General features: G+C 41.0%; 1 protein-coding gene across 2 annotated transcripts in view; it reads right to left on the bottom strand.

The window, feature by feature from the left end:
* Nucleotides 1-12411, bottom strand: part of LOC100564612 (zonadhesin) — a 180895-nt gene that overhangs the window by 91920 nt on the left and 76564 nt on the right. For both annotated transcript variants that reach the window (XM_008119521.2, XM_062960921.1), the window contains exons 28-37: nucleotides 12155-12334; nucleotides 11838-11954; nucleotides 9955-10104; nucleotides 8335-8550; nucleotides 6865-6969; nucleotides 4202-4346; nucleotides 3752-3969; nucleotides 2337-2555; nucleotides 1381-1487; nucleotides 446-599 (exon numbers count right to left, since the gene is read on the bottom strand). In XM_008119521.2, the coding sequence (XP_008117728.2) occupies nucleotides 446-599; nucleotides 1381-1487; nucleotides 2337-2555; nucleotides 3752-3969; nucleotides 4202-4346; nucleotides 6865-6969; nucleotides 8335-8550; nucleotides 9955-10104; nucleotides 11838-11954; nucleotides 12155-12334 (1611 nt within the window). The remainder of the gene's footprint in view (nucleotides 1-445; nucleotides 600-1380; nucleotides 1488-2336; nucleotides 2556-3751; nucleotides 3970-4201; nucleotides 4347-6864; nucleotides 6970-8334; nucleotides 8551-9954; nucleotides 10105-11837; nucleotides 11955-12154; nucleotides 12335-12411) is intronic.

The raw sequence follows: 12411 nt of genomic DNA, 5'->3' as shown, positions 1-12411 counted from the left end.
TAGTTGGGTGGAAGCAATGGAACGCAGAACGAAGAGACACTCAGAGACATTGGTAAAACTATTTACAAAGTTTTACTGTATACAGCAGTAATCAACACAAACAGACTTGCAGATGACAGACGAACACAGGACTGCTCTGTTCTCCAACAGAACTTGACTCGAACTCTAGGCAGACAGAACTCAACTGAACTGAACTGATGCAATCGTTATGCACAAAAACTTGTGTCTGGATACTCCCTAGTTCCAGCCACACATCAAGGTCATCATAGCTTCTTGGCAATTTATCTCTTTCCATACTATGGTACATTCTGGATGATGCAATCAGTTGCAATACAAGCAAGGCACAAATTGCATTTAAACACTATCAATACACAAATCCCACATTAACAGAAACTGTTGTATCTGTCTTCTCCACAATTCTACCTTTGAGAAAGGTAAAAGCTACCTGCGGGACAAGGCCCTCCACGGTGGTCCAGAACTGGTGGGTCTGGGACCACAGAGCCCAGGGTGCAGTAGAAGCCTTCATCACATTGTCCTTTCACAGCTGTCAGGCCAGGAACATCACAGTAGTGACCGGAGAGACAGAGAGAGCATTCATCCTGAGAGAGATTAAGTTATAGTTACATCTCCATTTACATCTTGAAAGATTAGTTGGTTGATGCTTGGGAATGAACCGTGGTGGTGGTCGCCATTATCATCCCAGTCATCACCACCATCCCCACCAACCTGTCCTGCCTTTCCTCCAACGAGCCAAAGGTAACTTAAATAATTCTCTTCTTCATGATATCTTTACAAATACTCTGTACATGATTGCTTCAAAGAAACTCCATAAGTTTCAAAACTTCTTAAGGAGTTGTAACTAGCTTTCCCTTGTCCTGGTTTCAGCAGTCTAACCAAAAATCACACTGGTTCTCCACTGGTTCCAGCTGTAAAAGAAGTGACCTTTGGACATTATCATAAATCTCAGGTTTAAAACACATAGAGGAATAATCTGGGTGGTAGAACTTTTTTTGACAGAAAGACAATACTTTTTTTGTTTAAGATTCCAAAACACAGCTTCTGTTTAACAACCATTAATTTTATGTGACACACACAGGTTCACCTGCATTTATACCCAGTACAAATTTATTTATTTGCAGTATTTATATTCCACCCTTCTCACCCCAAAAGGGACTCAGGGTGGATCACATTACACATATAAGGCAAACATTCAATGCCACAACATAGAACAGAGACAGACGCAGGCACCGGGCTGGCCCCGAACACATGACCTCTTGGTCAGAGTGATTTGTTGCAGCTGGCTGCTAACCAGCTTGCACCACAGCCCTGCTTAAATCCAGAAAGGAGCAATATTGCTGTATTGTATATGCATGGACTTACCTCAGAGCTAAGCTTGGTCCTAGCTCCAAACGTACCCACAGGACACTGGTGAGGAACAGCTGTGCCCCTAGGACAGTAGTGGCCCAAAGGACAAGGTCCAGTATGACCTATAAGCAAAGAGGTGGGGAAATAGGTCTTTGAAAAGGACATAAAGCAAGGAAGATCACAAAATCCCTGGTGGAATTGTGATCTGGGCTCTTCCACCTTGGCTCCTGCTGGCAAATGGGATGCTTTCCTCCAGGCTTGTGGGGAAACATAAAAATGTGCCCAGCCATGCAGGAAGCTTCATTTTTCTAGTGATTCATCTCCCTATTGTCATTCCCAATTATTTTTTACATGTTAGCTGTTATACTGACATTCTTGGATTGAAATTTCTGAGTCCCGTGTGCCTGATCATTCATATCAAAGCATGGCATCAGATGGTTAGGGAACTGGGCTAAAACGCAGACTGACAAAGTAGGAGAGTTTGTGTGTCTGTCTCATTTGAATGACACTGCAACTGATATCGCCCTGTTTTCTCATGTTTGGCATATTTGAAGAGCCTGTAGGCCACTTCTTAGGAAAACACAGAACTTTAGGAGCCCCGGTGACGAAGTGTGTTAAAGCACTGAGCTGCTGAACTTGCAAACCGAAAGGTCGCAGGTTCGAATCCCGGGAGCAGAGTGAGCGCCTGCTATTAGCTCCAGTTTCTGCCAACCTAGCAGTTCAAAAACATGCCAATGTGAGTAGATCAATAGGTACTGCTCTGGCAGGAAGGTAACAGCGCTCCATGCAGTCATGCCGGCCACATGACCTTGGAGGTGTCTACGGACAACACTGGCTCTTCGGCTTAGAAATGGAGATGAGCACCAACCCCCAGTCAGACATGACTGGACTTAACGTCAGGGGAAACCTTTACCTTTACTACTAGAAGGTCAAGAATATATTATATTTCCTTCAAGTGACTGAGTCCATACCATTAACGTGAGTGTCAGGATTAGGTCGATCCGATCCTTGGGCGCAGTAATACCCTTCCCAACATGGTCCTGAGACATCAGTAGCATTGTGATGCATACAGAACTTCCCTCCATCACATGTTCTGCATTCAGTATGACTAGAGATCCCTTGGGTAAGGCTGTATGTTCCTGGGGGGCAGGGCTGCCAGTTGAAGCCTGTTCCTTCAGGGCAATAAAAACCTGGAAGAGAAGGATGTATCAGTATAGAAAACAAAAAACGGTGAAGATAAAAATTAAGTCATTAGTATATTATACATATGCAGTTAGATAGACAGTGAAGAGATGGAAGACATCCTAGGACACAACTTCAAGCCAAATGAGACATGCCAATACTTAGATGTGAGGCCTCCTGGAAATCCTATTTAGAGGTTATTTTATACTCTTTGCATAAACACAACAGAGTCCTTCTTGACATACTATCAGCAGCATGGCCTTCTGCAAACAACAGTCTGTCACAAATGCAGAAATGCCATTATGCGGTTTAGTCAGTCATAGAGAAAATCAAGGTGATTTTGTCCACTCCAAGGTTTGGCGAACTCTACAAACTGGCAAATTACTATAATGTCCCAGATCTGCATTCTGTTAGTGTTTTTGTTGATATAGAGTGAAATGTTCAATCTATTGTTTGCTGTGAAATGTATGTGTTTCGTTCTGGCAAGCATTCCAGTAGCTGAGAGGTTAATTCTGGCCAGTCCTGATTGATTGCTGGAAGGGCAAATAGCAAGGTCTTCCATTTGTGCTAAGTGACAGGAAGATACATCACAAGCCGTGGAATGCAGAGGAGGTGCTTCCTGTGCACAGTGAATGGACTTTGGAAAGAAATGGATGTTCTCCATGTTTGTCCGTGTGGATGCAACATGTGTCCAGATAGTTTTGGTCAACTAGCAATGTAAATATTGTAAATAAAGCCTCAGTGCCGCTGTCTTCAGCAGACATAAATCAATGAAGCTGTCGTTTTCTTTGTCGGTGCCATTTTTGCCATTTGCAGAGTGGTCTGGCGGGGTGAGCTGAGGGCTAGCTCATCAATCAAGTCAGGTCGCCGATTCCCTGACACAGTCATGTTAGGAAACTTCATAATTAAAGTGAATCACAAAATATAATAAACCCACAAAAAACAAAGGGGTGGGATGCATTGTACCCACAATAATGACGACGATTGGGCAGTTTTGAAAAACTGCAATTTTAAAGGGCACGTGTGTGCAATTTATCTAAAAGCCACATTGTGACTGTGTTCCAGTAAATCTGGAGGGAATGAGCAGCACAGAAATAGCTAAGGAGGAACATGCTTCACAAGGTTTACATTACAGGAGGCAGAAGATAATTCAGAGACTTGCATTACAGGAGAATCCTCAGCTTTGTGAAACCAGAAAACTCACCTTTGGGACACACCTGTGGCAAGTGACCAGAGATGCAGTACTTCCCCTCTGGACAGGTGTGACACCATTCTTGTCCATGTGTCTCAGTCATGTAGGAACCAGGTGGGCAGGGAGTGGGGCTATCACTGCCCAAAGGACAGAAGTGTCCCACAGGACATGGAGCGCCTGAAATCCCATCTGTAGGAGTCGGTGTGGTAGATCCCACAGTGCAGTAAAACCTATCAGAAGGGCAAGAGAAAGATAGCAAGATAGTACAAAACGTTGTTATAGTTTCAAACAATAAGAAATCAGGTAACTTTGAAGTTGCTGTTGCCATTGCTTTGCCACTACACTCACACATTGTCTCTGTGATCATTGGCTTGTGGTCATAATCTATTGTTGGAAGGCAAGTAGGTATACAAGTATGAAGTTCTTGAGAAGATAGCTATATCTCAAGTACATTCTTCTTACCCTGCTGCACAAAGTCCTGATGGAGCGACAAGCCCAGTGCCATTGCAGTAATGTCCTCCAGGACAGGGTTGGCAATGTTGGAGGCGTTCATTCCCTTCATTGTTAGACCAGGTTCCATGCAAGCAGGCGGATGGAGTGGGAGTTCCTGAAATAACAGACCCAAAACACCTAGGTCCATTGGGTACTAGTGAGCCATTTCTGGTCCATACAAGTCTTTTTTTAAATCAGGTTTTGTGTTCTAGTCTCTTCTGGTTGTTTACAAAAACTTATCTTGGGTGCACAATTGGCTCTGGAGACCTAATACATGTTTAGCTTCTATATGCCCTACAGCATTGTATACAGTGGATGAAAAGGTATGCAACCATCTCGGATTCTGGTGGAGCCATGCTGGGGGGCCATGCTCAGGGCCCAGTCTTGTCTTATAGATTGGCTTCTTTGTTATTTCAACAACAACAAACAAACAACAATATTTATTGTGGCCCATAGACTCATCAGAAAATGAACAGTAATTTTGAATTCTCCCATCTCAGAAGTTCATTGCACAAGATACATCTACATGTGCTGTCGAACCAATCTGAACACAGTATATTATTTGAGAACAAAGAAATGCTCATCCACTCCAACAACTACCATATCAGAATACACAGAGAAGCCATTGAAATCCACAAGCATGTGGACAATCTCAATAGAAAGGAGAAACCCATGAAAATGAACAAAACCTGGCTACTCCAAAATCAGAACAGTAAATAAGGAGCAATACTCTAAAAACAGAAGAATTCCAGACAGAAATCAATCAGGGGCAGCTAACGACTCTGAACAACGGATTCCCCCAGGCCAGGAGGTGAAGCTGGGAAGGCCATTTAATGCTAATTGATGTGATTCATTACAACATTCACACTGGCCTCCAACAGACAAGAGTTCTTTTCCCCACCCAGGATCTTCCTCAGATACATAAACCTTCCTTGCTTAGTTTCTCCATATACCCCCAACCTCTGAGGATGCCTGCCATAGATGTGGGCAAAACGTCAGGAGAGAATACTTCTGGAACATGGCCATACTGCCTGGAAAACACACAACAATCCTACATCTACATGGTTTCAAGTGATATCCCTATCAGAGGTTAGATTCTTCCTCAGCCTTGCTACCACTGCGAGGAATTTAGAGGCTATGAGAGTCACCCTGTGGCACTTGTCCTCTAAAAGATATCTAACAATCTTTGTTATTTGTACAACTGAAGAGCTGCCTCAACCTTCCCCCAATCACTTACTGGCAGTATGGTCAGGGTCAAGAAAATGGCAGACCCCAGAAAGAATGAGTTATAGGTTATTGGACATAGTAGAACCATCTTTCTGCAATGGCCACTAAAGGACATACACAGGCATAATTTAACAATAGTCCTATGTATGTCAACAACAAAGATTCTAGACTTCCTCTTAATCGTGCAGTTGTAGCCAGCAGATTTCCCTTCTTGCAAGCCATTGTTACTTCTTACACATATATCGTATATACTCGAGTATAAGCCGATCCGAATATAAGCTGAGGCACCTAATTTTACCACAAAAAACTGGGATAACTTATTGACTCGAGTATGGGAAGGTGGGAAATGCAGCAGCTATGGGTAAATTTCAAAATAAAAATAGATACCAATAAAATTTCATTAATTGAGGCATCAGTAGGTTAAGTGTTTTTGAATATTTCTCGTATTTCAAAGAAAAACAATAATCTAGCTCTGTAAGTGGAAACGTAGGGGCAACAAAAACAGTATGGTATCAACAATAACCTAATAATAATAATAATAATAATAATAATAATAATAATAATAATAATAATAATAACTTCATTTGGATCCCACCCTATCTCCCCATGGGGACTCAGGCCGGCTTCCAACATAATAACAGGCAAATGCTTATATAAACAATGCAGAGCGAGATATAGATCTATAGTTACAGATACTAATTTCACATATGCATTTTCCCCTGAAACATTTGCAAATCCCTTCTATCTCTATGTGTGTGCATTTCCCCTACAATATTTGCAAGCCATATATGTGTGTGTGTGTGTGTGCGTGCGTAGATAAGAATATATTCATATCTATCCAGACATCTCTCTTTATATAGATAATTATATCTATATAGAATTTGCAGAGACTTGCAAACATATGAGGGTAAATTCATATATAAAAATAAGGTATATGTATGGCTACAGATACACAGGTACATAGAGAGTGCAAAAGCTTGCAAGGGGTTAATGCCTATATATCTGTAGGAGAGTTTAACAAATATTTCAGGGGAAAATGCTTTCATAAGATTAATAAATATATATTTTTCTTCTTCTTGACTTGCAAGGGCATCTTTCTCTTTTCAAAACATTCCCTTGATTAAGAGCGAGGGAGGCTTTGAAAAAGAAAACACACTGATAAAGGAGGAGAAGAGAGAAATAGATCACATATTGCAAGCAATAGCGTCCAGGCTCTGTTGCCGGCCTTGACCTTGACCCCATTATAAGCCGGGGGAGGCTTTTTCAGCTCATAAAAAGGACTGAAAAACTGGGCTTATCTTCGAGTATATACAGTAGTTTCCTTAATATGTAACTTCTTTTCATTGGAAATGGTATCTGGTACAGATTCCAGATACCCAACCCAAAAGATGGAAAGCCTGCTCTACCTGAGAGGCAGTAATGTCCCAAAGGGCAAAGAAGTCCAGATACGCCATCGGTTGGATTCTGAACCTGAGCGCCTCCTTTGCACCAATATCCAGCTGAGCAATCTCCTGAAAAGAAAACAGCATTGCAAACTTCTTGTTGGTTAAGTGTCTGACAATATGTCAGACTAACTGTCCTAGATTTTATTTTCATTTCTGTGCTCTATGACATCTATCCACTATTACACAGTTGATTAAGGAAGCTCCAATGTCACGGAAGCAGCTGATGTTCAAAAGCGCATACTCTAATATATATGAAACACATGTTAAGAATAGTTTTAAAAATTATAAATTCCTAACATAACATTCTTCTATGGTAGCAGAATAGTTGCTGGCAGGTGGGAAATAAACAGCATTAGATATATTATAACAACTTGGGGTATTAATGTAAGCAATAAAAGAATACATAATATAAATATCTACATTAAAGACTGTAAATAAATGGAAAAGTATCTTCAGCATGCAGAATAGGTCTGAAAGCTACTGCTTTTATATATATATATGTGTGTGTGTGTGTGTGTGTGTAAGTATATATACACAGTAGAGTCTCACTTATCCAAGCTTCATTTATCCAGTGTTCTGTATTATCCAAGGCAGTCTGCCTTTTAGTAGTCAATGTTTTTGTAGTAAATGTTGCAATGTTTTGCTACTAAATTCGTAAATATAACATTACTGTGCATTGAACTCCTTTTTCTGTCAAATTTGTTGTATAACATGATGTTTTGGTGCTTAATTTGTAAAATCATAACCTAATTTGATGTTTAATAGGTTTTTCCTTAATCCCTCCTTATTATCCAGGATATTCGCTTATCCAAGGTTCTGCTGGCGGGTTTAGCTTGGCTAAGTGAGACACTACTTTATATATATTGAAAGACTCGTGTGTAAACAGATAAAGAGAACATTGCAAATCCATTAAACTGAGTCTCTCTTGAATCAAAGTCAATTGTACTTAAAGGAAAGGCCTTCATGTCTGTTCAGTGAAGGTTTGTGTGGCCATTTAATTTTTACAGCAGGCTGGCATTCTGTTTTTTATTAAACTATAACTAATATTGGTTACTTCTGAATAATAATAATAATAATAATAATAATAATAATAATAATAATAATAATAATAATAATAGAAGGAGGTGGAGGAGAAGGGGGGAAGAAGAAGAAGAAGAAGAAGAAGAAGAAGAAGAAGAAGAAGAAGAAGAAGAGGAAGAGGAAGAGGAAGAAGAAGAAGAAGAAGAAGAAGAAGAAAGCAAAACAGTGCTTTAAAAATTGTAATGAATGCCAGCTTTGGTACAGCATAATACTTTTTTTCCAAGCAAATTCCCAAGCGCTGATAACCATAAACAAGTTGCACTGTTAAGGTATAGATTTTTATCTCTAAAGCATTTATGACCATATTTGAATTCACCTGTTGAGTCCTTTAAATCCATGGAAGCAACCTACCTGATGGTGCAACCAAACCAGGGGATGAACAAAATTTTCCAGGCGGGCAAATCTGACATTCCTGGTCACTCTTTAGCCTCGGCCTGGGTCCAAATGTCCCTGGTGGACAGCTGTACTGGGTGGCCCACTGTGTCCCCGGTGGGCAGTAATAGCCCTGAGGGCAAGGATAGAGGGTGAAGTCGCTAATCGGCCCTTGCTGGTTGTCACAGTAATAGCCTGCAGGGAAGTAGATAAAGTGTTGGAGAAACAAGATGACCTCTTGATGTAATAGGATTGGATTGCAGAGACATACTGTCAAGTTTTCTGGCAAGTTAAATGTTTATTTCAAGGAATTTTTTATTGTCTTCAAATTTGTTAACAATGAGATCAATCAATGCATAGCATTCTTTTTTGAGATCCTCCAGATCATTGTTATAAAAGTATGCACAGTTGCTCATGAGGTCAGAAATCATACCCACAATTATTTGTACATCTGTCGGATGAGGTCCTTTTTCCTATCACATCAAACCCCTGGGTAATGGACTTTCATTGTTTCCACCAATTATCCATTTGATAGTCTCAGCCAAATGGACCTTGTATAAGGGTTGAATGAAAAGTAATGCATCCACCTTCATAACTCTTCAACAGATGGCAGTCCCGGTATGCGGCAGGTCCTGGCTTGCTCAGTAGACTCTCCTCTACAGTTCCATTTGGCGAGAAGCCTTAGCATTGAATGGTTGTTTTGTTAAAGTGCGAAGTATGGAATCCTGCACAGACGGTCGGTCAATGTGACTTAAGCAACATGCAGTCACTGAATTATTGACAGCAGAAGGTGTCACCCCAAAGGAGATTCATCAGAGAATGCAAGCTGTTTATGGTGATTGTGTTGATGTGAGTACTGTGCGTCATTGAAAGATGTTGTGGTGGGAACATCTGACTTGTGGGACAAACAAAGAGTTGGACGTCCTCTGACAGCAACCACCGAGTTTCACAAGCAAAAGGTTGACAATTTGATTCAGGATGATAGTCGTATCACTCAGAGAGAAATGTCAAGCATAATTGGCATTTCAGAAGAATGTGTGGATCACATTATTGCTTTGCTTGGCTATCAGAAGATCTGTGCACAATGGGGACTGTGAGACAGTGGTTGCGGAAACAGAGTGTCAACTTCTTCCATGACGGCTTCAGAAAACTTGTTCATCTTTGGCAGAAATGTATCCAATTGTCTGGTGATTGTGTGAACTGAATAGTGGTAGTTAAAGAGCACATTCTAAGGATTATTTCTGTGTTTGATTTATTAAGATATTCCCATCCAAACCGAAGTAATGAACGTGGAGGCATTACTTTTCATTCGACCTTCGTATATAGGAAACAATTACATATCCCATGTTGCCCTTTATGGCATGACTTCAAAGAAGTCATGAGATGACACATATAATAGACCATAAACATAGGCCATCTACAAACAATAAAGTCTGGGAAAGTTTTGAATTCCATTGGTTAGAGAGTTCTGGATGTTGCCCAGAAAAGTAACTTGAAAAAGTCTTTGGAAAAGACTGAAAACATATACTGGGTATAAATTAATGTGGGTCTCATGGCTGGCTGTAAAGAGCATCTCTTTCCCAATTGGGTGTGGTTTACCTTCCCAGCATTCTCCAGTTGGGCCCGTCAGTCCGGATCCTTCACAGTAAAAGCCAGAGGGACAAAGCTGACAATCTGAAACCATACTCCTTCCCAACAAGTTCGAGAAGGTGCCAGTTGGACAGGAAACCGGTGAGGGAGATCCCACCGCTTGGAGTGAAAACAAGGAAAATGACAAAGTACAAAAGGGAAAAGTATCAGCAGCTGTTCCATTAGCATAATCGCTTCTTCTCCATCTCTCTGACAGCTGTCGTAATATGCTGTTTCAATTTAATTAAGCCTTTAAATGATTTTTCCTCCTTTTTATTATTGATTTTATTGAACTTTTATTATGTCTAAATGAGAAAGTTTCAGCTATGGGTTGAATCATAGATGAAAATAAATACAGCAAAATGCTGCTCATTACAGATGTCCCTGGTCTCTTCAGGCAGGGTTACCACCGAAAAATCAATCAACACCTAATAAATATATTTATCTAGATTTATAGCACGTTCCCTCTCCAAGTCACTAGAAATTCAACCAGAAGACACTGCAGGTTGAAACCTCAAAGTCTGGCTTCATATTTTATTTATTTATTTACAGTATTTATATTCCGCCCTTCTCACCCCGAAGGGGACTCAGGGCGGATTACAATGAACACATATATGGCAAACATTCAATGCCAACACACAAACAACATATATAGACAGACACAGAGGCATTTAACTTTTTTTTCCCAGCTTCACGATTCCGGTCACAGGCGGAGCTGTTGCTTCACCGTCCACTAGTGGCTGTACTTCCTCATTCCTTTCCTCGTGTTTTGCTGGCAGTTTTATGATGTTGTAAATTAGTTAAATTAGCCTCCTGCATAAAGCGTACTTAAATTTCCCTAATTGACAAGTGCAACTGTCTTTCGGGGCTCATAGGTCAACAGCAAGCTGGGCTATTTAATGGTCGGGGGCTTAACCCGACCCAGGCTTCGAACTCATGACCTCTCGGTCAGTAGTGATTTATTGCAGCTGGTTACTAGCCAGCTGCACCACAGCCCAGCCCTTAGAAGGAGGTGGTTGAATGGATGATGCCATCTTGGACTGCTAATGCAAGAGTTATTTACTGGGGGTGTGATTCTTTGGTTATTTTCCCCCTCTGAATTGAGAATTATATCTGTCAAGAGTTTTCTCCACACTGGATGAGATGTTGAGTTGTACACATTTTTTGCAATTGCAAAATGTGATTGTATTTTTGTCCCATTTCCCAAAGTTTTATGCATGTAAGACAAATATTCATGGATACATTTACTTGCAAGCAGGTAAAAATGGCCATGCTAGGAATTTGTGTTAATGTGGGATTTGTGTATTGGTAGTGTTTAAATGAAATTTGTGTCTGGCATGTATTGCATACAGGTTGTATCATCCAGAGTATGCTATAGTCTGTAAAGAGTTAATGACTGAGAACCTGTGTTGACCTTGATGTGTCTTGGGAGTATCCAGACTCAAGTGTGTTTGTACATTACTGATTGCGTCAGTTGAGATCTTGCTCTGTTCTGAGTTGGTGTCTGCCTAGAGTGAAAGCCAAGCCTGTGTTCATCTGCAAATTCTGTTTGTCTTGTATAGTAAAACATTGTATATACTTTTTTAACATCGTCTCTGACGTCTCTTAGTTTCTGCGCTCCATTGACAACATACAACTGCTGCTACGCTGCGAATTACTCTGACAATTTGCTATGTCTTCCAGGTGATTCTATGGTATGCTTTCCTTGAACGTTACTATAAAATTTGTTAGGGGATCTCTCAGTCCTTCAGTGCAACTCTATGGCATATTGGGATGAGAAGTCGGATAATTTAATGTTTCATCATATCTGTGGTTTCAGGTTTTATGTACTTGACGAACAGATAGATACTCACAGCAGTAAGTCCCTGGAGGACAGATGTTGCCTGTAATTCCATCAGTGGGCTTGGGTGAAGATGCTCCACCTAAGCAATAAAATCCTGCAGCACATTCCCCACTTGGAGCAGACAGACCTGGAAAAGGGTGAAAACAGAAAAAACAAACATAGCAAAAGGACCATGGTAGCAGAGCTCGCACACAACTCCAGAACCAAAACCCATCCATCCAACCTTTTTTCTGCCATTGCACCCAAGGAAGATCACAAGTTAAAACACCTTTATTCATGTTGCTTAGTTACTGCATTCCAACCCAATTGGCTGATGTCCCTCTTTACCTGGTGCATTGCAGTAAAACCCTGGGGGACACAGATTTGGCTCACGGCTGCCTTCCGGGCAGTAGGACCCAGGGGAACACTGTGCTCCAGTGGCTGTAGCTGGGCAAAGACAGTTTCCATTTGTGTAGTTGTCCAGATCAAAGGGCTGAGGGGTCCATGCAGCTGAAATGCAGAACCAGCCTGCAGAACACAGAACCAGATGGTAGGAAGTGTAAAATAATGAAAGGTCACAATGGAAGGGAATTTCATTTTCACCT

The sequence above is a fragment of the Anolis carolinensis genome, unplaced genomic scaffold (genome assembly GCF_035594765.1).
Source record: "Anolis carolinensis isolate JA03-04 unplaced genomic scaffold, rAnoCar3.1.pri scaffold_8, whole genome shotgun sequence".
Taxonomy (NCBI): domain Eukaryota; kingdom Metazoa; phylum Chordata; class Lepidosauria; order Squamata; family Dactyloidae; genus Anolis; species Anolis carolinensis.
This window is presented reverse-complemented; position numbering and strand designations above follow the sequence as displayed.